Raw genomic sequence first — 27,805 nt, 5'->3', positions numbered from 1 at the left:
ACTGAGCAAGTTTTCTCCTCAGCGATGAGTGGCTTAGAGGATAGATTAGTGGCTTTAATCATGTCTTTACAGAGTGGAAGGAAATGCATTAGGTCCCCTTCTACCACCCAGGATCCCCAAATGGAGGAACTGTGGGAGGGGGAAGATGAATCCCCCTCAGGGGACCGTGAACAGGCTGATGATTAATCCTCCAAGTGAAGTGGGGAAGGATTTTCTTCAGCTTCACATGCGGAAAAGTGGCTGGTACATTTTCTTACTGAAATGTCCGCTCTACATTTAAGCTACCCTTAACTCAGTCAGTTGAAGAGCCCACTTCTTGTTTGGGTTCACTAAAGGCTTCTCAAGCCTTGTGTGCCTTTCCGGTCCATTCATTACTAGAAAAGTTTGTGTTCTGAGTGGGATCACCCAAATAAGCACTTTTCCCTCTTAAATCGTTTTCAACCCTTTATCCTATGGAGGAGAAATTTACTACGATGTGGAGTATACCAGCAATTGATGCTGCTATATCCTCTGAATAAAAATTGATACAACTGATACAAAAATTTGGAATTCCTGTTAAAAAAAAAAAAAAAAAAATTCTCAAGGTGTTCCCTGAACAGCAGGCCCAGGAATTTAGTTGAGCTGCCAGCGGCTTTGTGCTTTGCAATTGATGCAATTCAAGATTCTATTCTTCAAACCTCTTGCCTTACGCTTGGGTTGGTACATATGCATAGAATCTTATGGTTGAAAGGTTGGTCAACCGAAGCACCATGCAAAAAGCTCCTGGCTGTTTTTCCTTTCCATGGTGAAAAGCTGTTTGGGGAGGATTTGGACAAATATATCCAAAGAATATCAAGTGGGAAAAATACCCTTTTGCCTGCTAAGAAAAAGAGAAACGTTCCTCATTTAAACAGGCTCTTTCTCCAGTGCCAGGGGCATCAGCCTCCAGGCAGCCGCGACAGCCTCCACTGTCAGATTCAGGAGGTAAACATTCGGGTCAGTCCCAGGAACAAAAGAGGTCCTGGGGAAAGAAACCCGCAAGACAGAACGCTAAGCTTCTTTATGAAAGGGAGCCCCCACTTGGGGGAAGAAAACTTCTGCAGTTCTCAAAGGTTTGGCAGGAAGAATTACGGGACAGATGGGTGGTCTTCACAATAGCTCTAGGTTACAAACTAGAGTTCCGAGATTTCCCGTCTCCTCGTTTTCTCAGGTCAAATGTCCCCAAACATCCAGAGACAAAGAAGTCTCTCTAGCATTAGACTGACTTTTGTCACAAAATGTGATCATGGTGGTCCCCGTGGAAGGCCAGGGGTCAGGATTCTATTCAAACCTTTTCACGGTACCAAAACCAAATGGGGATGTTTGACCCATTCTAGATCTCAACGATATAAACCTGTTCCTGAAGATTCACTCTTTTCGCATGGAATCAATTCAATCAGTAGTCTCCATCCTACAAGGGGGTGAGCTTCTGGCATCAATCGACATCAAGTGATGCGTACCTGCATGTACCTATTTTCCTCGGTCACCAGAAGTATCTGCGTTTCGAAGTAGAAAATTTTCATTTTCCGTTTTGTAGCCTTACCTTACGGTCTAGCTACTGCACCTCGGGTGTTTACAAAACTTCTAGCCAGATGAACGACTCAAGCTATAACAAGAATAGCATACCTTGATGACCTGCTCTTAATAGACCGGTCAGTAGTCCCCTTGAATCAAAATGTAGTCACCACAATCAACTACCTGGAATACCTAGGTTGGGTCATCAACCTAGAGAAATCTTCTTTAAAGCCAGTAAGAAGATTAGAGTACTTGGGTCTGGTCATAGCTACAGCCCAAAAGAAGGTGTTTTTACCCCAGGCAAAGATCAGCTCCATAAAGGAGCTGGTCCAAGGGCTCAGGTCAAAGAAAGGTCCTTCCATTCGCCTTTGTATGAGGTTATTGGGGAAGATGGTGGTTTCATTCGAAGCAGTTCCCTATACTCGGTTTAATTCGAAACTACTTCAAAACGGTATCCTCTCGGCCTGGAAAAAGATTCGGGCACAAGATTTTCCAATGCGTTTGTTGCCAAAAGTGTGCCAGAGCCTCAGTTGGTGGAGGATATCCGAGAATCTGCAGGAGGGGAAATCCTTCTTACCAGTTACTTGGAAGGTGGTAACAGATGCCAGTCTTTTAGGTTGGGGAGCAGTCCTGGAGGAAGCGTCTGCCCAAGGGAAATGGTCCAGAATGGAAAGGATCTTGCCCATCAATATTCTAGAGATTCGGGCAGTGCGTCTAGCCCTAAAGGCCTGGACATTCAGGTTGCAGAATTCTCCTGTTAGGACTCAATCTGACAATGCCACAGCAGTGGCTTATTTCGATCACCAAGGGGGGCACCAAAATTCAGGCAGCAGTAAACCATATCCTAACCTGGGCAGAACATGTGCCGTGCATTTCGGCAATCTTCATTCCAAGGGTAGAGAATCGGCAGGCAGACTACCTAAGTCGCCAGCAGTTGTTCCTGGGGGAATGGTCCCTTCACCCCATCATCTCCCTGGCTATATGCCAAAGATGAGGGATCCCGGATGTAGACCTGTTTGCGTCCAGTTTCAACAACAAAGTCGACAACTTTGTTAAGAGCAAGGGATCCACTCTCATGCGGAACAGGCATTGGTGACTCGTGGGATCAGTTCTCACTGATTTATGCATTCCCTCCTATTCTGCTGCTACCTCAACTTCTTCGCAGGATCAAGCAGGAAAGGAAGTTGTAGTTCTTCTGGCCCCAGCGTGGGCCAGAAGATCTTGGTATGCAGAAATAGTAAAGATGGTGGTAGGAAACCCATGGACCCTACCACCAGGTCCAGACCTGCTATCGCAGGGACCAGTGTTCCATCCTACTTTACAAGTGCTAAATTTAACATTTTGGCTATTGAAACCCACACTCTAAAGAATCGTGGGCTTTCAGGCTCAGTAATACCTACCTTGATTTAATGCAAGGAAGCCAGCTTCCAGAGTCATTTATTAGAGTCTGGAAGGCATAGGTTTCTTGGTGTGAATCCAGGGGTTGGCATCCTAGGAAGTTATATAGGTAGATTTCTTGCCTTTCTGCAAATGGGGCTAGAGATGAAGCTGGCCTTTTGAGCCGATACAACATGTTCCATTGGTCCTTTTGACAAAGAAACTAGTTTTTCTGGTAGCAATTTCTTCTGCAAGAAGGGTATCTGAGCTGGCGGCTTTCTTGTAAAGAGCCATATTTAATCGTTCACAAGGATAGAGTGGTATTGCATCCTCATCCTAGCTTTCTGTCAAAGGTGGTTTCAGGTTTTCACCTAAACCAGGATATTGTTTTACCTTTATTTTTTCCAGAACCCTGTTCTAAGGAAGAAAAGTCACTTGGATGTAGTGAGAGCGGTCAAGATCTATTTGAGGGTGACTGCTCAGATTTGGAAAACAGATGTTTTGTTTGTGTTGCCGGAAGGTCCTAGGAAAGAACAGGCAGCATCAAAATCCACTATTGCCAAATGGATTTGGCAGGTAATTATTCAAGCTTATGGCTTGAAGATGAAGGTTACACCTTTTCAGGTCAAAGCGCACTCCACCAGGGCTGTTAGTGCTTTGTGGGCAGTACATCACCAAGCTTCCAAAGCTCAAATCTGCACGGCCGCAACCTGGTCTTCAGTCCATACATTCACCTGATTCTATCCAGTGGATGTAAGAAGGCATGAGGATGTTGCCTTTGGGTGCAGTGTGCTGCAGGCTGCAGTATATTGCCTCGGGTCTAGTTGCACCCTACGTTTGTTGCCCCTCCCCTCAGATGGTATTGCTCTAGTACATCCCAGACAATTACTGTGGCTGTGTGTCCCGTGATGTACGATAAAGAAAATAGGATTTTTCTTTGGAGTACATCACAGGTCACAGGTCCCTCCCCTCCTTTCTTTTTACACGTGCATTGCTTTGCTATAAAACAGAGGTACTCCTGGTAAGGGGAGGGGTTATATGGAGAATTGAACTTCCTGTTTAGGGTGTGCCAGTGTCCATCACCTAAAGGTGCCATATAACCCAGACAGTAATTACTGTGGCTGTGTCCCGTGATGTACTCCAAGAAAAGGATTTTACAGGTAAGTTGTTATAAAATTCCTAGTTGTTTTTTTTTTTTCTTCATCTCATGCTTTCCAACCTGGAGGAGAGATGTGGTGTCTTATTGATCCCGCATCTCTCCATAAAGAAGACCTGTTCCGCACCATTCCCATTACAAAGAATGTTTACATTCCTTGTAATAGGAATAAACTTGATAAAAAAAAAAAGTAAATTAGTGTAAAAATAAACAATTTTTTATTTTATTTTTTAAAACGCCTCTGTCCATGGTAGCTAGCGATCATAAGCGAACGCACGCGTAAGTACTGCCTACATATGTAAACGCTGTTCAAACCATACATGTGAGGTATCACCATGTGCGTTAGAGCACGAGCAGTAATTAGCACTAGACCTCCTCTGTATCTCTAAACTGGTAACATGCAAAAAAAATTTAAAACGTCGCCTATGGAGATTTTTTTTTTTTTTTTTTTAAAGTACGAAGTTTGGCACAATTCCATGAGTGTGTGCAATTTTAAAGCGTGACATGTTTGGTATCTATTTACTCAGCGTAACATCATCTTTGACAGTATACAAAAATGGGCTAACTTCACTGCTTTATTTTTTTTTAATTCATGAAAAAAAGTGTTTGAAATATTGTTGCTCAAATACCGCGCCAGATAAAAAGTTGCAACGATTGTCATTTTATTCCCTAGGGTGTTTGCTAAAAAACATATATAATGTGATGGGGTTCTGAGTAATTTTTTTTTATACATGTAGGAGAGGAGCGCCAGAATAGACCCCGTATGAAAGTACTTAAATAACAAACCTACTTACCTGCTCTGTGCAGTGGTTTTGCACAGATCCTCCTCTTCTCGTGTCCCCCAGTGCTGCTCCAGGCCCCTTCCTCTTGACGAGACTGGGTCCCACCCCCTTTGTTTCTTCACTGGCTGTGATTGACAGCATTGGTAGCCAACAGCTCACGCTGCTGCCTCAGCCAATGAATGAGTCATCTGGATCACAGTGGGGCTTAGGTAAATATTAGGGGGGCTGGGGGCCTGTTGCACAGAGGTTTTTTTTTACCTTCGTGCAAAGAATGGGGAAGGAGGAGGAGGGGGACTAAACTTCTGATGTACCTAGACGTGGTATTCGCTCCGCCCCCCCCCCCCCCCCTTCGAAAGGTGCCAAATGTGGCTCCGGAGACGGGGAAGAATCGGAGAAGAGCAAGTTCCACTTTTGGGTGGAATTCTGCTTTTAAGTCCTGCTAGGTCACTTCATGCTGGCCCCTTTTGCAGGTATGATTATGTAAAACATTAAAAATAAGTGCCTATAGGGTTTAAAATCCAATAATACACTGTCTCCCCTGCTCAGTGGCTCTCTATTTTTAGGCACTGTGCCGAAATGTGTAGAGGCCAGTCTGCCGACAGCCTAAAGATTTATGCTGCTTAGGGCTCTGGGCTTCAACAAAAATGGCAGCCTCCAGCAAGAAGAAACAGGAGGCAATGGAGGCAATTTGCATCACACATTTATTTTGGTAGTATAATTATTAATGTGGAATGTTATGGGTAAAGTTACGCTTTAACAAGCGTTTTTGAATGGCACGATGAAAAGTGTGCTAACAGACAGACTTTTTGTTAGTATTCCTGAGCACATGCAATGGTGTCCATCACAAAATCATACTTGTTTTTATTGCAGTACTGTCTGAGGGTCTGTAGATTAGGGGCATTCAATATTGTGTTTTGACCTTGTTACATAGTATACAAGGCTGAAAGAAGACACAAGTCCAACCTATGTGTGATTATATGGCAGTATTACATTGTATATCCCTGTATGTTGCGGTCGTTCAGATGCATATCTAATGGTTTTTTTTTTTTTTTTTAAATGATCGATGCTCCCCGCTGAGACCACCGCCTGTGGAAGAGAATTACACATCCTTGCCACTCTTAAAGTAAAGAACCCTCTACGTAGTTTTAAGGTTAAACCGCTTTTCTTCTAATTTTCATGAGTGGCCACGTGTCTTGGCCACGTGTCTTTTTTTTTTTTCCCTTCCACGAAAAAGTTTTATCCCTATTGTGGGGTCACCAGTACGGTATTCATATATTTAAATCGTATCCCCTCTCAAGCATCTCTTCTCCAGAGATAATGAGTTAAAGCAGAGGTCCACACAAATACTTAAGTTCACCTTAATCCCATCCTCGCATGTCAGATTGTCAAATAAGATAAAACATTTATTTTTTCTCAGTGGGTACCTGTCTAGCCTTCTTTTTTTGTTTTACTTCCTGGTTCTGACCCCCGCGGGTATGGGCGTGTATCGCCGTCATCCTCAGGGGCGCACTTTCTCCTGGGAGCTAAATGTCAGTATTCCCAGGAGTCAGTGCGGGATGCCCATCGATAATGATCGGGAGATCATTCTTTGTTGCCATCACAACGGGGTGGGAACTTCCTACGATGATGCCTGTTGTGATGGCAACATGGAAGTTTATGGCGCTCCGCGCCGTACAAACTGAGCGTGTGCGGGAATGACCGGTGAATGCTGGTAGTTCAGCACTCGCTGCATCCAGGAAACTTATGCTTGTGGGCTTCACATGCCCACAAGGAAGATGAAACCTGCCATCAACAGTTTTTATAACTGTTTTTCAAACGAAACAGGACATCGAGGGAGATATTGCACAAAACAAGTGAGCGTAACATTATGCATCTGTAAGTGTCTGACAGGTTTAAAGAAAAAAAGAGTTGTCGCTGGACCTCCGCTTTAAGTGCTTGCAACCTTTCCCCATAACTAATATCCTCCAGGCCCTTTATTAGCTTAGTTGCCCTTCTTTGTACTCGCTCCATTTCCAGTACATCCTTCCTGAGGACTGGTGCCCAGATCTGGACAGCATACTCTAGGTGTGGCCATACCAGAGTCTTGTAGAGCTGGAGAATTATCATTTTATCTTAGGAGTTGATCCCCTTTTTAATGTATGCCAATATTCTGTTTGCTTTGTTAGCAGCAGCTTGGCATTGCATGCCATTTCTGAGCCTATCATCTACTAGGAGCCCCAGGCCCTTTTCCATCCTAGATTCCCCCAGAGGTTCTCCCCCCCCAGTGTATAGATTGCATTCATATTTTTGCCACCAAACTGCATTATTTTACATTTTTCTACATTGAACCTCATTTGCCATGTAGTTCCCCACCCCGTTAATTTGTTCAGATCTTTTTGAAAGGTTTCCACATCCTGCAGAGAAGTTATTGCCCTGCTTAGCTTAGTATCGTCCGCAAATATAGAGCTTGAACTGTTTACCCCATCCTCCAGGTCGTTTATGAACAAATTTAAATAGAATTGGTCCCAGAACAGAACCCTGGGGGACCCCATTACCCACCCCCTGACCATTCCAAGTACTCCCCATTTATCACCACCCTCTGAACTCGCCCTTGTAGCCAGTTTTCAGTCCATGTACTCACCCTATGGTCCATGCCAACGGACATTTTTTTGTACAGTAAACTTTTATGGTGAATTGTGTCAAATGCTTCTGCAAAATCCAGATACACCACGTCTGTGGGCTTTCCTTTAGATGCAACTCACCACCTCATAGAAGGTGAATATGACAATGATTCTCTGAATCTTTTGATGATATTCTGTACTATAGAAGATTATGATGATATATTTAAAGTCTTTACAATTTTATGTTCAGAAACATAATTTTGAAATTGTTCGACAATTTTTAGACACAGCTTTTCAAAGATTGGTAAGCCTCTGCCCATCTTTTTATACCCAATCATGTTACTGACCTATTACCAATTAACCAAATTAGTTGCAAAATGTTCTTCCATCCCTGGAGGAGGAGTGGTGTGAATCACTGGACATTTTTTGCACAGTGACGAGATGTGTTTTAGATTATCCAGCACTTGGGTCTGATATCATTGTTTTATTATGGAATTTCTTTTTTGTGTATATAATATTGTTTGTGTCACATTGTACATATGAATAGATTTTGGCACTCCACAAGTATATGTGGGTTGAGGTTTATTTTTTTATTTTTTAACGTATGATCATAGTAAGAGTAGCGGTGTGTATGTGTTACTCGACACCAGTTGCCCCAACCCCTACCCCGCCCCACCCCTAAAAATGCCCCTGTAAATTATCTCATGAAATTACACGGTTAAATGTTTTATGCACAACTAAGTTACAAAAATAAATATTTACAACAATTGGTGCTCATCGGTGCCCATCAATAATGCCCACCAGTGCAGCATATCAGATCAGCCTCTTCAATGCCCACCAGTGCAGCCTCACTCAGGAGGATAGCTGGTTGGATCGCACAGAGCGGATCTCCTGCTGTGACACAGCTTGGATCTGAAATGCCGGCCACTGTTAAAGTCCTGCCTCCTATGATAGACTGACTGACTCAATTGTTTAGATTTAAGCATTTAAAGGCCAAATAGCAGCACAGGAAATTAAAGAGGAGCTCCAGTCTCTTGTGTAAAAACGGAAAGCCAGCAGCTACAAAAACTGTAGCTGCTGACCTTTTAATAAACAGACACTCGCATGTCACATGATCCAGCAACCACGGGTATATATTTTACTTAATTTTTTTATTCTCCAATATATTCTCAAACCACAGATGGGTGTATAGATACATTGGCTGAACTACTTAGAAGTTTTGCTGTTGTATTGTAGCATTCTCACCACTTTATTTATTGTGATTGGGTGTTAAATTGTGGGGAACGGGACAAAGGAGTCGCCCGTGAAACTGCATGCACTTTGTGTCACAATAAAACATACGATTACTTTAAAAGTATCTGCATTTTACACTGTTCTCTGCGGGAAGCTTCTGCCAGGACATCTATAGATATACACACTTATGCTGCTGTTAGCCATTTGTTCAGTCCACAAAGAACATTTAGGCAGTGAATCATGAAATGAAGACAAAGGGAAATGGGACTATTTCTGTGTCATTTGCTACTAAGCAGTTTTATTTTCTCTGTGCACTTTAGGTACTGAAGCTGTGAATGGCAACCATATTTTATACACTAGTTCTATGCAAATTCATGACTCAGAAAAATGTATACCAACAAATGGGCTTGGAAGATAGGAGTGGGGTTCAGAGAACGCTTTGTTACAACTCTATTTAAAAAAAAAGTTATTTACAGTACATACAACAAAAAGGAAACATTCAAATATTGTTTAAAGACAAAGGGGGTTATTTACGAAAGGCAAATCCACTTTGCTCTACAAGTGCAAACTAAACTTGAAATTGCACTGAAAGTGCACTTGGAAGTGCAGCCGCTGTAAGTTGGGGTAGATCTGAAATGAGAGGAAACTCTTCTGATTTTTATCATCCAATCATGTGCAAGCTAAAATTATGTTTTTTATTTTCCTTGCATGTGTAATTGCACTTGTAGTGCAAAGTGGACTTGCCTTTCGTAACTAACCCCTATAGTCTGCACACTTTGGTGTCTCTTCATTTTACCATAAGTAGAAATAAAGCGTACCCCAAGGAAGCAATTACAATATCTAGATGACCGATTGCATAGCTTATAGTAAATATTAACAATATTTTTAAGATCGGCCAGTGCCTGCTCTGCAAAATTTGCACTGTTTATAGCACAGAAAAGAGCAGCATATGTTCAGTCAAGAATGGGACAACATTCTTTTGCCAAAAACGGATCCTACACCGTGGTAAACATGGCCATGTCCCAACATTATTTTTATATTCAACAATTTTTAGACGCAGCTTTTCACAGATTGGTGAATCTCTGACCATCTTACTTCTCTTAGGCTGACCATACATCGTTCAAAATTGAACCATTAATTGGCAGGCTGAATGTACCAAGTTAATCAACTTGAATAGAACCAGCCTGCCGATTCTCTTGTGATTATCGCTAAGAAATTTGCACCGTGTATAGCTTACCTAACTCTCTATGATGCCTTTTGTATACCCAATCATGTCACTGACCTGTTGCCAATTTAACCTAATTTCAAGTTTCAAAATGTTCTTTGAGCGCTTCCTTGTTAGTACCACTTACTTTGTCAACTTTTTATTGCCATGTCTCAACTTTTTGAGACTTGTTGCTGCCATCAATTTCAAAATGACCTTATTTTTTTTTCTATGGTATATTTTAGCAGTTTAAAGACTTCATATGTTTTCTATTGTGCATAAAATGTGGGTTTGCAAATCCTTGCATTTTTTCTTTTTTCTTTTTTTTATGTAGATTTTGCACAGCTTCCTAACTTGTTTGGAATTGGGGTTGCGTATGTACAGTATATTACAGAAAGACATGATTTATTGGTGCTTGCCATTCATTTAAAGTTGTGTTTCTGTTTCAATATGCGCTGTCCAGTTTAACATGCAGTAACTTTGTTGCCCTGTTTGCCCAGAATTAACACCTGATTGTAACATAGAATGCTCAAGTCTTCCATGTGCTCTGGAGGGAGCCCGTTCTCTCATTTCAAAGTTCTTTTTATTTTTTTTTCTTTCATACAGACCCTGGAACTCCTCTATCGAATTACCAATGAACAGAATGTCACCGTTATTGTACAGAAAATGTTAGAATATTTGAAAGAAAGCAAGGATGAATATGCAATAATCGCCTTGGTTGGGAAAATAGCAGATTTGGCAGAAAAATATCCTTTTTTTTTTTGTATGTACAACATGTATTGATTTTTACAAGAGACCTGATTAATCAGTCGTATTCTTCTGAAGTTATTTGGAAAGCGTGTCTATTTTAGAGAAAATGGCTTTTACATGTAGTGTAGTTTCCTCTTTTCTCTAGTATAGTACCTCTTAGCAGTTTGTAAAGCCAAAGAGTTGAAAACATAAGTGGTAGGTGGCTTAAATGGCTTCATTTCCTGATGATTCTGGTGCTGTATTCATCCTGATAATTGTGCATTGATAATTATGTAAATTCAAGCCTTTCAGTTAATAGTGTGTGTGTCCCAGTATTTTTTGCTTTCCAGGCTAACACCTCCTCCAAATGTTTCCTAGAGGGTATTTATCTAAAACATCAGTATATTAAATGTACATATGTTGGGGGACAGACATATTTTCTTCTTTTTTTTTTTTTTTTCTTCCTGCATACAAGTAGTAGTAGTACTGTTCTGCCTCACAGATCAAGTCTGTTGCCAGGAGAATTGACAGCCACCTACTGTAAAAGAAGCTTTTTATCTATTTGATAGACCGTGTAGTGAAACATTGCTTTCTTAAAAATCTCCTGGTGCCGTGGATATCTGACACTTCTAGGTGTCTGATAATACTTCTCCTTGAAAGGCGCTGTGGTTCATTCCAATCTCCTCCTACAAAATAATAATAATTGTGTTACTTTGCATCCTGAAATAAAGAGTTTTTGTTTTATCCAGTTGTGTTTACACAATTCAACTTAAAACGTTCAAGTGAGAGAACACTAAAATGTCAGAAAAATAAAATTCAAAAACAGAATCACAAAGTTAGAAAAAGAATCACCTCCCTCCTACAAAATGACTTGTAAACTCAATTGTGTAGCTAAACTCCTTCTGAATGGCACACAAAGCCCTTTGACTTTTAACTCTGATCAGCTGTCATTTTGATTAGCTCAGCATGAAAATAGCTTTCCTGGAGCCTTTCAGTTCCTAGTAGGGCTACTGAAGCAAACAATCAACTATGGGTGGCAAGACACTGTCATAAGATCTCTGGGATTAGGTTGTGGACAGGCACAAGTCAGGAGATGGATACAAAAAAGGCTTTATCAATGTCTAGAAGCACAGTGAAGTCTATTATTAAGAAGTGGAATGTACTTGGTATAGCACAGACCCTCCTTGGATCAAGATGTTTCTCTTAACTGGGAGAAAGTACCAGGAGGAAACTGGTCAGAGAGGCTACCAAGAGGCCTACAGCAAGTCTGAAGCAGTTGCAGGAATTTATGACAGCGAGTAGTCATTGTGTGATTGCGACAATAATATCACAAATTCTCCACAAATGTGGTTTGTATTAGAGGGTTGCAAGAAAAAAAGATACTCCTCAAAGGCCACATGTAGTCACGGCTGAGCTTTGCCTAAAACGCACCTTACAGATTCTGAGGCCACGTGGAAAAAGGTGTTATGGTCAGATGAGACAAAAATTTGAATTATTTGGCCTCAACACCAAACAATATGTCTGGTGGGAATTCAGTACAGCTCACCATCCAAGTAACACCATTCCTACAGTACAGCATGGAGGTGGTTATATCCTGTTATGGGGGTGTTTCTCTGCAGCAGGGACTAGAGCACTTATCAGGATAGAAGGAAAATGGATGGGGCAAATTTCTGTTAAATTCTTGAGGAAAATCTGCTGGCCCCCTGCCAGAAAGTTGTCAATGGGTAGAAGTTTACCTTCCAACATGTCAATGACCCAAAGCATACAGCAAAAATTACCACAGTGGTCGAAGGAGAAAAAGGTGAATGTTCTTGCATGGCCTAGTCAGAGCCCAGATTTAAACCCCATTGAAAATCTGTGGAATGACTTAAAGACCGCAGTCCGCAAATGGTCACTATCAAATTTAACTGAACCTGATCAGTTCTGCAAGGAAAAGTGGGCAAATATTACAAAGTCTAGATGTGCAAATTTAGTAGAGACATATCCCAACAGATTAAAGGCTGTAAATAAAGGGGTTGTAAAGTCAGAAGGTTTTTTATCTTAATTCATTCTATGTATTAAGAAAAAAATCCTTCTGTGTGTAATATCTGCCCCAGCACCCTCCAAATACTTAGTGCCTTGCGAAAGTATTCGGCCCCCTTGAACTTTTCAACCTTTTGCCACATTTCAGGCTTCAAACATAAAGATATAAAATTTTTATTTTTTGTGAAGAATCACCAACAAGTGGGACACAATTGTGAAGTGGAACGAAATCTATTGGATTTTTGAAACTTTTTTAACTAATAAAAAAATGAAAATGGGGGGTGCAAAATTATTCGCCCCCCTTGCGTTAATACTTTGTAGAGCCACCTTTTGCTGCGATTACAGCTGCAAGTCACTTGGGGTATGTCTCTATCAGTTTTGCACATCGAGAGACTGAAATTCGTGCCCATTCTTCCTTGCAAAACAGCTTGAGCTCAGTGAGGTTGTGAAGCGTTTGTGAACAGCAGTTTTCAGCTCTTTCCACAGATTCTCGATTGGATTCAGGTCTGGACTTTGACTTGGCCATTCTAACACCTGGATACGTTTATTTGTGAACCATTCCTTTGTAGATTTTGCTGTATGTTTGGGATCATTGTCTTGTTGGAAGATAAATCTCCGTCCCAGTTTCAGGTCTTTTGCAGACTCCAACAGGTTTTCATCCAGAATGGTCCTGTATTTGGCTGCATCCATCTTCCCCTCAATTTTAATCCTCTTCCCTGTCCCTGCTGAAGAAAAGCAGAAAAGCAGGCCCAAACGATGATGCTGCCACCACCATGTTTGACAGTGGGGATGGTGTGTTGAGGGTGATGAGCTGTGTTGCTTTTACGCCAAACATATCGTTTTGCATTGTGGGCAAAAAGTTTGATTTTGGTTTCATCTGACCAGAGCACCTTCTTCCACATGTTTGGTGTGTCTCCCAGGTGGCTTGTGGCAAACTTTAGATGAGACATTTTATGGATATCTTTGAGAAATGGCTTTCTTCTTGCCACTCTTCCATAAAGGCCAGATTTGTGCAGTGTACGACTGATTGTTGTTCTATTGACAGACTCTCCCACCTCAGCTGTAGTTCTCTGCAGTTCATCCAGAGTGATCATGGGCCTCTTGGCTGCATCTCTGATCAGTCTTCTCCTTGTCTGAGCTGAAAGTTTAGAGGGACGGCCAGGTCTTTGTAGATTTGCAGTGGTCTGATACTCCCATTTCAAAATGATCGCTTGCACAGTGCTCCTTGGGATGTTTAAAGCTTGGGAAATCTTTTTGTATCCAAATCCGGCTTTAAACGTCTCCACAACCGTATTACGGACCTGCCTGGGGTGTTCCTTGGTCTTCATGATGCTCTCTGCGCTTTCAACAGAACCCTGAGACTATCACAGAGCAGGTGCATTTATACAGAGACTTGATTACACACAGGTGGATTCTATTTATCACCATCAGTCATTTAGGACAACATTGGATCATTCAGAGATCCTCGCTGAACTTCTGGAGTGAGTTTGCTGCACTGAAAGTAAAGGGGCCGAATTATTTTGCGCGCACCACTTTTCAGTTTTTTTATTTGCTAAAAAAGTTTAAAATATCCAATAGATTTTGTTCCACTTCACAATTGTGTCCCACTTGTTGGTGATTCTTCACAAAAAATAAAAATGTTTTATATCTTTATGTTTGAAGCCTGAAATGTGGCAAAAGGTTGAAAAGTTCAAGGGGGGCGAATACTTTTGCAAGGCACTGTACCTGAGCTCCATCTCTCTCAGTGATGTCCACGAGTTCCTTGGCCATCCGGGACACTCCTCCTAATTGGCTGAGACACGGCAGTGGTGCCACTGGCTCATGCTACTGTCAATCAAAGCCAGCCAATCAGGAGAGAGATGGGGTGGGGCTGAATCAGGGCTCTATGACTGAATGAATGAGCACAGGGGGGCTGTGACTCAGCTTGGGTGCCCCCTTAGCAAGCTGCTTGTTGTGGGGGCATTCGACACTGCTTGTTGTGGGGGCACTCAACAATGCTTGTTGTGGGGGCACTGGGAGGAGCCTGGAGAGCCAAAGAGGAACCCGAGAAGAGGAGGATCCTGGCTGCTCTGTGCAAATCCACTGCAACAGAGCATAACATGTTTTGTAATTTTTAGAGGTGAAAAAAAAAAACACAAGACTTTAAAATAACTTTAATGCAAAAGGTGGCTCAACAAAATACTGACACAAGTGAGTGATCTTTTTTCGATTTCGATTTTAGATTTTTTTTTTTTTTTCTGACATGTTGGTGTTCTATCTTTCACTTTGTTGTTCTAAGTAATACTGGATAAAACAAACTGTCTGTTTCAGTCTACAAAGCAACAAAATGTGATTATTTTAAAGTGTTTCAAATATTTTTTTCTGCAAATGTATTCTGTTTCAGTTTTTCTGCTTTTATGAAGTGACCTTGGTTCATCCTACCTTGAAAGACAGCTTAACGCTCCAATAAGACACAGACATTTAAGTAAAACTAGGTATCATTTGAAGTGTAAAGGGACAATGATCATCTCAGCCTTATGCCTGCTGTGAAGGCTAGCAGCTCTCTGAAGAAACGAGGAGAAGGCAGGGTCTGTCTAAAAGACTAAAATAATTGTGCCCAACAGATGGGGGAGCTGGCTTATACCATTGACCAATCCAGAAATAAAAAGGTAGAGTTGCCACTAGATATCCGTATTAAGATCATAATTTATAATGCAATCCTATGCAACAGTAATGGATACACAGTAGGTGTTCCAGAATAAGTTTCTCCATTGGGATGACCATTTTATTTTCTCCCGAATGTCACTAGTCAAGTTTAAACACACCCCATCTTTTTGAACAAGGAGGACATGTTTATACGCTATCCTTTTGTACCATTCAGCCTTATGTGTTTGTACACTGTACACTGGTCAGGAGTACACCAGATCTTGGGTACCAATAATAATTGGTCACTCCCTCCAAGACCTAATGTTCCTGGACCCCATTATCTTCATTTTATGACTTTTTGTGAGTAGTGTTGTACATGATTATATTTGTGTTTTATGTATTCTGCAGTAATTATAGAGGTATTGATAAACTGATTGCAAGTTGTACCCATGGACTCTCTGGGGTTGATTTACTAAAATCTGGTGCAGCTCTGCATAGAAATCGGTTAGCTTCCAGGTTGTTTTTTTTTTGTCAAAGCTTACTTTAACAGACTGAAGTTAGACGTTTATTGGCTACCATGCAAAACTGCCCCAGGTTTTCCACTCTCCAGTTTTAGTAAATCAGCCCCTATTTATCTGGTTAGCATTATAACAACCTCAGATTTATTGGCTTATGGGTTAAGGTGGCTGTAAAGGGGTAGGAGGGCTATTTTTCCCTTTAATGCATTTTATGCATTAAGGTTTTGAAAAACCAAAAAACTCTTATGTAGCCCCACCCCCTTTCTTATACTTACCCCGTTCATATTTGATCCAGCTCTGTGCCCAAGAGCAGAGACTCTCTCTGTTCTCATGTCACGGGGCAGATTGATAGCAGCAGGAGCCATTGGCTGCAAATTAATTGTATGTGATTTGAACAAGAATGTGGTGCGCGCGCGCGCGTGCGTGTGTGTGCGCGCGCGCGCGCGCACACACACGCGTACGTGCCGTCTTTGTGTTCTAACATTTTTTAAACTTCCCATTAGATGGCGTTTTTCCCTTTACACATACGCGGTGGGGGGGGGGGGGGATCGCACTGCATTCCTGTTCAAATGCAATACTCCCAATGCACACGTTCCTGCACAAATGGCTGTATTTTAAACTGGGTGCTGAAATGAAGAAGGGCTCCTGCGTGGCTCAGAAATTTTGCTTTTTCGTTTTGATACTAGGTGATTAAAGTTTTGGATCCATTTTTGGAGATCCTGGTGTGCTGGTGACATTTTCTTTTTCATGGTTGCATTCCTGTTCAAATTGTATGGCATTTGAGACTATTTTTTTTTCTGTTGACGCAAATCACACTGCAAGGTATCAATTTTGGTATCTGGAGCATTTGGGTGAATACTGATACGGTGCATTCCTATTGCACACCAAAGGGAAGGAGCAGCCTGGAGCCCCGGCAGGGGACTCGAGAAGTGGAGTATCGGGGTTGCTCTGCAAAACCATTACACAGAGCACGTAAGTATAACATGTTTTTGATTTAAAAAAAAATAGGTTTACATTCACTTTAAGCTCTGGAAGTATACCCTGAGTGCTGCCATTCTGCTGGTATTAGAGCTTTCTCTATGGCTGTTCTATGCACGGAAAAAGACAGATGTCACCTTATTCACAAAGAAAGCACTGACTTGCTGAAACCAGCTCATCTTCACTTTGATATTCATTAGAAATTTTGCCATATAGGTTGCAGTATTCCATAGTAGTTCATAATATGTTTGTCACACAGGACTTTTTTCCTTGACACTCCTCTCACATACTCTCCAAACAACCAGTGGTTTGTAGAGACCATGAATACTGTTTTTTCTATTGGCGGAGATATGGTACATCCAGACATTCCCAACAACTTCCTTCGACTCCTAGCTGAAGGTAAGAAATCGGGAAAAATAGCTGTAACTTCAGTAGGGAAATAGTAAATGTGTTAGAATTGACAAACCTTAACCACTTTGCATCCAGGCCAATTCTGACATTTCTCTCCTACATGTAAAATTCCTAATTTTTTTGCTAGAAAATTACATAGAACCCCCCCAAACATTATATATGTTTTTTTTGCAAAATCCCGAGAGAATACAATGGCGCTCATTGCAACTTTTTATCTCGCACGGTATTTGCGCAGCAATTTTTCAAACACGTTTTTTTCAGAAAAAAAAACTTTCATGCTTAAAAAACAAAAACCAGTTAAGTTAGCCCAATTTTTTTGCATAATGTGAAAGAGGAGGATACGCCGAGTAAATAGATACCCAACATGTCACGCTTCAAAAATGCACACGCTCGTGGAATGGCGCCAAACTTTGTTATTTAAAAATCCCCATAGGCGACGCTTTAAATTTTTTTACTGGTTACATAGTTTGGGTTACAGAGGAGGTCTAGGGCTAGAATTATTGCTCTCGCTCTAACGTTTGCGGCGATACCTCACATGTGTGGTTTGAACACCGTTTTCATATGTGGGCGAGACTTGCGTATGCATTCGCTTCTGTGTGCGAGCTCACAGGGACAGGGGCGCTTTACTTTTACTTTTTTTTTTTTTTATTAATTTTATTTTTATTTTTTTAGTTTTACACTTGGGAATAAAAGTCATCAATTTTTTATTTTTTTATTACAAGGAATGTAAACATCCCTTGTAATAGGAATATGGCATAATCGGACATATTTACAGTGAGATATGGGGTCAATAAGACCCCATATCTCACCTCTAGGCTGGGAAGAATAAAAAAAAAAAACTATCCTGGCTTCCTAGCCAGATCGGCGCCGTTAATTTGAATACAGAGGCCGGGCGTGACGTCATAACATCGCGCCCGGCCTCCGACCGATCATAGAGACCCCGGGGACGATCTAGTCCGCCGGAAATCTCTATGGTTACTGGCTGGGGCCAGCAGATCCTGTGACCCGACTCACCGATGGAAACGGTGAGTCGGTAGAAGCACCGGAGGGCGGCGGGAGGGGGCGGGGCGTCTTCTCCCGCCGCCCGTAAGAACGATCAAGCGGCGGAACAGCCGCTATGATCATTCTTATGGTGCAGGGAATCGCCGGCTGAAAACGGCAATATCTGAATGATGGCTGTGGCCTCAGGCATCATTTAGATATAACCACTGAAAGCCCATGACGTCAATAGACATAGTGTGCGTGCCAAGTGGTTAAAGAGGAAGGAAACCCTGATGGGTTTCTTTCCTCTTTGTTTCCCTGCTAAGGTAAAGCATAATGGGCTACTATGCATTGCATAGTAGCCCATTATGGGTCACTTACCTGACACAGGAGCCAGCAATGTCACCGCTGTCCCTTCCACGTAGCGTCCATCTTCTTTCCGTGTATCTTGGCTCCGGCGCTGTGATTGGCCGGAGCCACAATAGCGTCACTCCTGCGCATGCGCGCGGGAGCCACCTCTAACGGCATATTGCCTTTAGCAGTGGTATGCTCAGTGCGCCTGCGCGCCGCTGTCTACAGCGCATACCCCGTAGACAGCGGTGCCTGTTTTTTTTTTTTGTTGCAAATATCTCCTAAACCGTGTAGGTTTAGGTGCTATTTCTTGGACCTACAGTTAAGCCTTAATCTAGGCTTACCTGTAGGTCAAAGGGGTCTGTAAGGGTTTACAACCACTTTAATAAAATGTATTAGGCTGGTTTCACACTAGAACACGCAGCAGCTCAAAGCAGGAGTCTGGTGCGTCTCCATTCACCTTTCCAGGTCCCTTGTGTGTCCCTCCAGGACACCTTCTGTGTGCAGCAGACCCCCTAATAATTACCTGAGCCCCATCGACCTCCAGCGCAGTTCATGGTAGCCTCTGGTCTTCCCAGGTCTTTCCCTCCTCATTGGCTGAGACAGCAGTGGGAGACATTGGCCTCCGCTACTGTCCATCACAGCCAGTGAGCCAATGAGGAGAGAGCAGGGTGGGGTTGAGCCACATTCACGTGTGTGTGTGTATGTGTGTGTGTATATGGACACGCACAGCAGTGGCTCGGGAGAAAGATGCTTGCTATGGGGGCACTTCGGAGGAATGAAGTGCCAGTGGGGAACCTGAGATGAGGAGGATTGCTGCTGGTCAGTGCAAAACCACTGCACAGAGCAGGTAATGGCTAAAGAAAAATGAGTACACCCCAAGTGAAAATGGCCAAATTGGGCCCAATTAGCCATTTTCCCCTCCCCGGTGTCATGTGACTTGTTAGTGTTGCAAGGTCGCAGGTGTGAATGGGGAGCAGGTGTGTTAAATTTGGTGTTATTGCTCTTACTCTCTCACTGGTCACTGGAAGTTCAACATGGCACCTCATGGCAAAAAACTCTGCGGATCTGAAAAAAAGAATTGTTGCTCTACATAAAGATGACCTTGCCAAGACCCTGAAACTGAGCTGCAGCACGGTGGCCCAGACCCTACAGCTGTTTAACAGGACAGGTTCCACTCAAAATAGGCCTCAGCATGGTTGACCAAAGAAGTTGAGTGCATGTGCTCAGTGTCCTATCCATAGGTTGTCTTTGGGAAATAGACGTATGAATGCTGCCTGCATTGCTGCAGAGGTTGAAAGGGTGGGGGGGGGGGTCAGCCTATCATTGCTAAGACCATAAGCCGCACACTCCATCAAATTGGTCAGCATGGCTGTCATCCCAGAAGGAAGCCTCTTCTAAAGATGATGCCTAAGAAAGCCCACAAACAGTTTGCTGAAGATGAGCAGACTAGGGATGTGAATTACTGGAACCATGTCATGTGGTCTGAGACCAAGATAAACTTATTTGGTTCAGATGGTGTCAAGCGTGTGTGGTGGCAACCAGATGAGTACAAAGACAAGTGTGTCTTGCCTATAGTCAAGCATGGTGGTGGGAGTGTCATGGTCTGGGGCTGCATGAGTGCTGCTGGCACTGGAGAGCTACAGGTCATTGAGGGAACTATGAATGCCAACATGTACTGTAACATACTGAAGCAGAGCATGATCCCCCTCCCTTCAGAGACTGGGCCGCAGGGAAGTATTGCAACAATACGACCCAAAACATACCTCCAAGATGACCACTGCTTGATAAAGAAGCCGAGGGTAAAGATGATGGACTGGCCAAGCATGTCTCTAGACCTAAACCCTATTCAGCATCTGTGGGGCATCCTCAAACAGTAGGTGGAGGAGTGCAAGGTCTCTAACATCCACCAGCTCTGTGATGTCACAATGGAGGAGTGGAAGAGGACTTTAGTGGCAACCTGTGAAGCTCCATGCCCAAGAGGGGGTTAAGGCAGTGCTGGAAAATAAAGGTGGCCACACAAAATATTGACACTTTGGGCCCAATGTGGACATTTTCACATTAATGGCTGTGTGTTGAGTTATATTGAGAGGACAGCAAATTCACACTGTTATACAAGCTGTACACTCACTACTTTACATTGTAGCAAAGTGTCATTTCTTCAGTGTTGTCTCATGAAAAGATGAATATATGCGCCTGAGTTTCAATGGGCTGGTAAAGTATAAATCGGCCTGGATTTATACTGCATCCAGAAAGTATTCACAGCGCTTCACTTTTTCCACATTTTATGTTACAGCCTTATTCCAATATGGATTAAATTCGTTATTTTCCTCAAAATTCTACAAACAATACCCCATAATGACAACATAAAAGAAATCTTGCAAATTTATAAAAAACAAAAAAAAAATCACATGTTCATAAGTATTCACAGCCTTTGCCAGGACACTCAGGTGCATCCTGTTTCCACTGATCATCCTTGAGGAAAATAATTTAAGGTGGTTGTAAACCCAATTGCCCCAAATTGATTTCGCACACATTACTTGCTTACTTAACCCGTTCCCGACCAGCACACGCCAATGTACGTCGGCAGAATGGCACGGGCAGGCATATTGGCGTACAGGTACATCCAATCTTTAATGCCACCCTGCCATCGCGAGCGCACCGCCGGCGGCGCACTCGCGTGCTGTTTGGGACCCCCGTGAGTCCGGTCGCGGGTCCCGAGGACTCGATCGCCGCGGGCAAACCCGCGATCATCTCACGGGGCGGCTGAACGGAGAGATGTCGTAATAAACAGCATCTCCCCGTTCTGCCTAGCAACAAGTGATACTGATCTCTGCTCTATGTGATTGGAGCAGAGATCAGTGTTCACTAAATGAAAGCCCAGCCCCCAACAGTTAGTAACACACCCCTAGGAACACTTAACCCCTACACTGCCAGTGTCATTTACACAGGAATCGCTGCATTTTTATAGCAGTGATTGCTGTATAAATGACAATGGTTCCAAAAATATGTCAGAAATGTCCGATGTGTCCGCCATAATGTCCCAGTCACAATAAAAATCGCTGATCGCCACCATTACTAGTAAAAAAAAGAAAAAATTATTAATAAAAATGCCATAAAACTATCCCCTATTTTGTAAACACTATAACTTTTGTGCAAACCAATCATCGCTTATTGTGATTTTTTTTATTTTTTTACCCAAAATATGTAGAAGAATACGTATCAGCCTAAACTGAGGGAAAAAATGTTTTTTTATATATATATATTTTTGGGGGATATTTATTATAACAAAGTAAAAAATAATGCTAAAATTGTCGCTCTATTTTTTGTTTATAGCGCAAAAAATAAAAACCGCAGGGGTGATCAAATACCACCAAAAGAAAGCTCTATTTGTGCGAAAAAGGACGTCAATTTTGTTTGGGAGCCATGTCGCACAACCGCGCAAATGGCAGTTAAAGCGACGCAATGCCGAATTGCAAAAAGTGGTCTGGTCTTTGGCCAGCAAAATGGTGCGGGGCTGAAGTCTTTAAGCAGTGCAGTGTGTGTGTGTGTGTGTGTGTGTGTGTGTGTGTGTGTGTGTGTGTGTGTTGTTGTTTTTTTTTTTTTTTCAAATATAAATTCATATTATTATTATGTCTTTCTAATCTTGGTCACGTATCCCATCTTCTCTGCTTGTCCCAAGATGAGTAGGAGGGGCCCAGATTCCTTCTGACATATGCAACATACGTCAGAAGAGGAATCTGTGATCTTTTGACACTGTGGCCATGCAGCACCGATTCTAATCAATGAAGTCTGTACGAGAGCAGGTGGGGGCTGGGAATGTAGGAGATTTCTCACTCCTGACTACGGTGCTGAGAGGAGAGCTGCGGATGACGCAGACACGTATTCTGACCACAGTTTAATGGCTCAGTAGCCATGATAATCGTGGTCACCTCGCAGGGGTGAAATCAGCACCTGGCAGGATTAAACGGGTATTGTAGGAGATACAGAGGGGCAATTGAAAAAGCAAAAGCACCATGATGCAGCTGGCACATTAATGGGACAGGAGCAGCATTTTTTTTTTTTTTTTTTTTTTTTTTTGGGGGGGTTAACAAAGCTTTAGTCCATTTTGGAATAAGGCTATAAGATGACAAAATGTGGAAAAAGTCAAGCGCTGTAAATACTTTCCGGATGCAGTGTGTGTTTTGTATATGTGTGCGTGTATATTCTCTGCTGTGATATATGAATAGAATTCCTGTATTTATTGGCGTATAACACTCACTCATGTTTTTTCCCTGAAACGTCCCTAATAAAATGAATGTGCGTGTTATACACCGATAAATATGGTACTTGGCAATCATAGCTATTAAAGCACATAAAGAGGACCATTTGGACAAAAAGGTGATATTTAGTGGTTTTTATAACAAATAAGAAATATAGGCTATCCACAAGGCAAGAAACGAAAGGCAACCATAATGAATGACTGCATTATATTCTTTCTGCCAGCCTCTTTAGCAGGTAGGGGTACATTAGCTTGAAATATTAGTACTGTATTTTACATTGTAATTCAACATCGGTGTATATTAAAAAGCGGCTGAATTTCATGAGCGATTGTTCCCATCTCTCACTGCCTTTTTAGTTTTGTATTTCTCCCCTGTGCCTTTGCTGCTGTTCTTGTGTTATCTGGTTAAATTCTAAGGACTGATACAGCAGAGTTGATATGCGGGTAATGTGAACTGTACCTCTGTGTGCCCCCATGCACATACAATCTTCTGTATAATATCCTCAGCCTGATGATTTTACATTTTCAAACGGTGAGGGAAGTTTATTTCGGTCCCTTTTGTCCAGCGGGTACTCTCTCTGTTTAAAATGTAATTTTTCATCTCTGCAGGATTTGCTGATGAAAAGGAAGATGGACAGCTGAGGCTGTATGCAGTGCAGTCTTATCTTGCCTTACTGGAAATGGAGAATGTGCATTATCCCCAGCGCTTCCTACAGGTTATCAGCTGGGTAAGGAAGATATTAGTGAAAAGCCTGTCTTTGTGAGGGGGAACTTGGAGCAGACATTAGCATTTTCTATTCAAAGGCCGGGCTGCTCGCTTCGGAGCAGCCATGTAAATTGGCTGTTTCACACTGGCTAACTTCTAATTATACTCTCTTTACTTGCTAGCAAGGGATTTTCCAAATCAGTCCGACAGCATTTTCTAGTTTCTCAAATCGTAGAACTTTTAAATCTGCTTATAGAAAATATGGTAACGGAATGCTGCTTTAATTACTTGTGGATTTATTTAATTAAAATTGTAAGTTTGCTTTTAGGTAGTGTTCTCCTTATGAAATGAGGTTGCCTGTCTTATTTGCCTATTTCTGTATTATTTCATATAAAACATCCGATAAAGAGGTATTAAGCCCAAAAACAAAAATTGTAATTTATTGCACTTTACCTATCCTTAGATGTGGTTGCTGCATTCGTTTTTTTCTTTTCCCCCCCCCCGGTGATTCTTTGGGCAGCTTTAGGGTGTCTGCATTCTGGATGGAGAGGGAGTAATAAAGCAGACACCTTTTGGCCAGCAGCACTTTCAATCTGAGGGGAGTGTAGTGTTAGACTAAAGCCTGGTACACACTATATTTTTTTTATTTTTTTGTTCAATCCAGTGGGCAGAATGTAAAAAAACTGAAGAGCTCAGGAGGAGATCCTGTACTAACAATATGTTAGTACAGCAATCTCCCCACTGAGCTATTTTGTTCCAATGAGGGGACACCCCCTGCCAGAACACACCAGTCAGGGCTCTCAGCCATTCAGTCATGCCCCTTTGACAGATGCTGGACGGACTGCTGTACGCACAGGCTGATAGTTTCTGTTGAAATGGCCGATGCCGCACGATATTTGACCCGTGTGTATGGGGCTTTACAGATTCACTTATGGTATAAACAGTTTTTTGAAAAAAACTGTCAGATCCCCGCATCCACACATTTCCCCCATATTGCTATTATATTTTGACAGTGGTGACCCCCCTTCTGCCACAATACAGCACTGATCGAACACTGGTTTTGCAACATGACCATTCATCAGAGAATACGTTCATATAAAAGAAACTTTAGGCTTTAGAGCCACTTTAAAGTGTTATGCCAATTGTTTATGCTACATAGGGTTTTACTTAAGTAAGTGCCATTCATTTGGGGCAGTGGTTCTCAACCTGGGGGTGGGTTGATGATTTGCCAGGGGGTCACTGAATCCTGGGCTGTTCCTGAGGCCCGCACTGCTCTCCCAGGCTTTTTTGCGGCCGTTCCGCAGGGCTGTCCCTGGAACCCACGACTGCCCACTCAGCCTCTTCACAGCCACCCATTCAGTTCACGGGATAGCTGGGGGCCAGAGACTAGAGGTCAGCTGACTGGTGAAGCATGTGAAGTGAGAGTGGCTGGGGGAGACCCTATGTCCTGATTTCAGCATAGGTGTCACTGCTATGAGACACCACAAAGTCGGAGACGCAGCGAGTAACACTACCTGTGATTATAGTTGCCATTAAAAGTCCCTACAGTTCTCAGATCAGCAGATGACCTTGATCAAGAGCACTTAGCTTGGCTGATCAGAACTCCCCCCAGCATTGCCACTCATCCCACCAAGGAATAAGAGAAGGAATACAAATAGAGAATACATAGAAGGGAGAGGAAAAGAGGGGGAGGAACAAAGAAAAAGGGAGTGAAATATCAGAACCAGAAAGACAGACAGCTAGAGAGGGATGGTAAGAAAAAACAAGAAATTAGGATAGAGAGAGATAAAAGGGAAAGAAAGAGAGTGGTACATCCTAAAATGTACCATAAGGGGTTTTAATACTGTACGAGTGGAAGGGACTCGGGGGGCGCTAAATGTCCGTGGGTTAGGGGTGCAAATTACTTGTCTTGCCTTGGGTGCTGACAACCCACGCTATGAAAATAATTTTACTGTTAGGGGTCCCCATAACTTGGGAAATTTTATCAAGGGGTCACAGCATTAGAAAGGTTGAGAACCACTGATTTAGGGTTTACTTCTGCTTTAAATGAATGCCAACCAGAAAACAAATGGGAAAGAACTGTATAAAAAAGAGGCCACCATCAAAAGCTATTACTATTATTTACTTTACCTTTCGTCTACATTTCTCCAGTAAATGTAATTTGCTAGTCCACTTTATGCAGGATGTATATACAGAGCTTTTAATTGGAATTCAATAAAAAAAAATGTTTTTTTTTTATTTCAAATCATTTATTTATTTATTTTTTGTATACAGGTGCTGGGTGAATATGCCTACCTTGCCAAGCACAACTCTACAGAATCTGTGATGAGAAAACTGTATGACCTGCTTTTTCAAGGCTCCGTTACCTCTGAAACGAAGGCCTGGATTATGGCGGCAATAACAAAGCTGGCTGCAGTCACTCACCATTGCTCATTAGTGGATAAACTAATCCAAGAATTCTCTACCTGTCTGGACACAGGAATAAGGCAACAGGCTTGCGAATTAAAAGCTCTGTGGGAGGATGCACAGCTAATACTCAGGCTTTTTCCACTGAACTCCAGCTGTGAAGACTTATCGGTAAATAAGAGATTAAAATACTTGGTCTCCATCTTTAAACAACCAAGTGTTACCTTGGAATGTAATGAACTTTAAAGTGCCAAGTCAGCTCTGTAAAACGATACTAAGGACATTATGTTACAAACCAATGTCTTTGTTTCCTAATTTCTTCTGTGTTGTAACCCTTTCACATGCACTTTTGGAAACTAAGTGGCCGTAATGCTGCTAAATATGCTGTCATTTCTACAGTTGTAACTAGTGGAAATATTTATTTCTAGAACAGTGATTTTATATATTTAGTAAGAGCTTCTGCATTAATTGATGGCTAATGCCATACATCACTTCCCAACTAATTTCAATTGTAAAAAAAAAAAAATCATAAAACCTCAGTTTAAATTTATAAAATACTCATATGGAACTGACTCGCACCCATTGAATTAGAGTGTGATCGTGCTCTATACACCTTTCATGTCAATGTTCCATTTTTACAGGTTGATGCCTCTCTCTCTTTTCTGGATGGATTTGTGGCCGGAGCTCTCAGTAAAGGGGCAGCACCATATAAGCCTCATCACCAGCGCCAAGAAGAAAAGCTGTCCCGGGAAAAGGGTATATACAAAGTGAACATTATATGTGATTAACCTACTTACTTTGCCATATTAAAGTGGGTCTAAAGGCACCCACTTTACTTACCTGAGCCCATTCACAACCCAACATTGTGCCCGAGAGCAATGCTTGTCTTCTCTCCCCTTCTCATTGGCTCAGAGAAAACCGCGGGAGCTATTGGCTCCCTCTGCTGTCAGTTACAGCCAGTGAGAAGGAGGCGGGGCTGAGCCATAGTGAGCTTGCTATGGGGGCACGAGGTGGGAGTGGAGGAGCCAGGAGTGCCAGCAAGGGACCCAAGAAGTGGAGGATTGGGGCTGCTCTGGTTTTGCACAGATATGTGTAAGTATAACATGTTTGTTTTATTTAAAAAAACAAAAAAAACAAATGCATTTACATTCACTTTAATTTCAATAATTCCCCAGCTTACACTGTACTGTATGTCATACATTTGGTTTATGGGTTAAATCCACTTGTATATCTCAATATATATGATTGTCGGCCCACTCCCACTCTGGCAAGGCAAGAACAGTCAGACAAGTCCAAACGGGTTACTTCTAGAATTGCAAATGTAACCCTTACATTTAGAGGACTATGCTGTATTTGTTTCCGTAATTGTTATAAGGCTTCATATTTCTAGCTGCTTTCATTGTGAAACTATTCAGTGTCACAGATCATGAAAATCTGTTTCTAAGGCTACATTCACAGAGGTGGCCATCTGCGAAAATCCATGTATTCTTACCTGCAGCATGCATACAGTGTATGTAAACAGCAGCAGCTGCCACATTTGTACACTTTACAAATCAATGGCCGACACCACAGCTGTTGCATGTATCTGCTCCAACGCTCAGCTTCTTACAGATGTGAAGAATATTGGGAGGGTGTCCATTGCTTGCAGTATTCTCACAAATAACAATTGCTAGAAAATGTGTGTGTATGTATATATATATATATATATATATATATATTTTTTTTTTTTGTCAGAAGAGATTTATACAGTTTACATTTAAACCATAACTCCCGTTTTTTCCTTTTACTTTAAATTGTTTGCTTTTGGCTAGCTTGGTTCAGACTAACTTTCTTTCCACAGCAGAATGTTCTGGTCGCTGGGGATGCTGGAACAGAGTGTAGGAGCTTGTGCTGTTGGCTTCCTGCATGGGTACCAGCAACTTCCCCATTGCC

The 27,805-nt window shown here is 42.2% G+C and overlaps 1 protein-coding gene across 1 annotated transcript in view; it reads left to right on the top strand.

The window, feature by feature from the left end:
* The window catches only part of AP4E1 (adaptor related protein complex 4 subunit epsilon 1), a 133,968-nt gene that overhangs the window by 72,183 nt on the left and 33,980 nt on the right, over window positions 1–27,805 (top strand). Inside the window, exons 11-15 of the mRNA XM_077468399.1 lie at window positions 10,492–10,631; window positions 17,044–17,156; window positions 23,371–23,489; window positions 25,742–26,044; window positions 26,515–26,629. Of these exons, the coding sequence (XP_077324525.1) occupies window positions 10,492–10,631; window positions 17,044–17,156; window positions 23,371–23,489; window positions 25,742–26,044; window positions 26,515–26,629 (790 nt within the window). The remainder of the gene's footprint in view (window positions 1–10,491; window positions 10,632–17,043; window positions 17,157–23,370; window positions 23,490–25,741; window positions 26,045–26,514; window positions 26,630–27,805) is intronic.

Source organism: Lithobates pipiens, unplaced genomic scaffold (assembly GCF_037356315.1).
Source record: "Lithobates pipiens isolate NorthernLeopardFrog02 unplaced genomic scaffold, aLitPip1_a1.2 Scaffold_8, whole genome shotgun sequence".
In the NCBI taxonomy this organism is placed as follows: domain Eukaryota; kingdom Metazoa; phylum Chordata; class Amphibia; order Anura; family Ranidae; genus Lithobates; species Lithobates pipiens.
The sequence above is the reverse complement of the archived record's forward strand: the minus strand, read 5'-3'. Positions and strand labels throughout refer to the sequence as shown.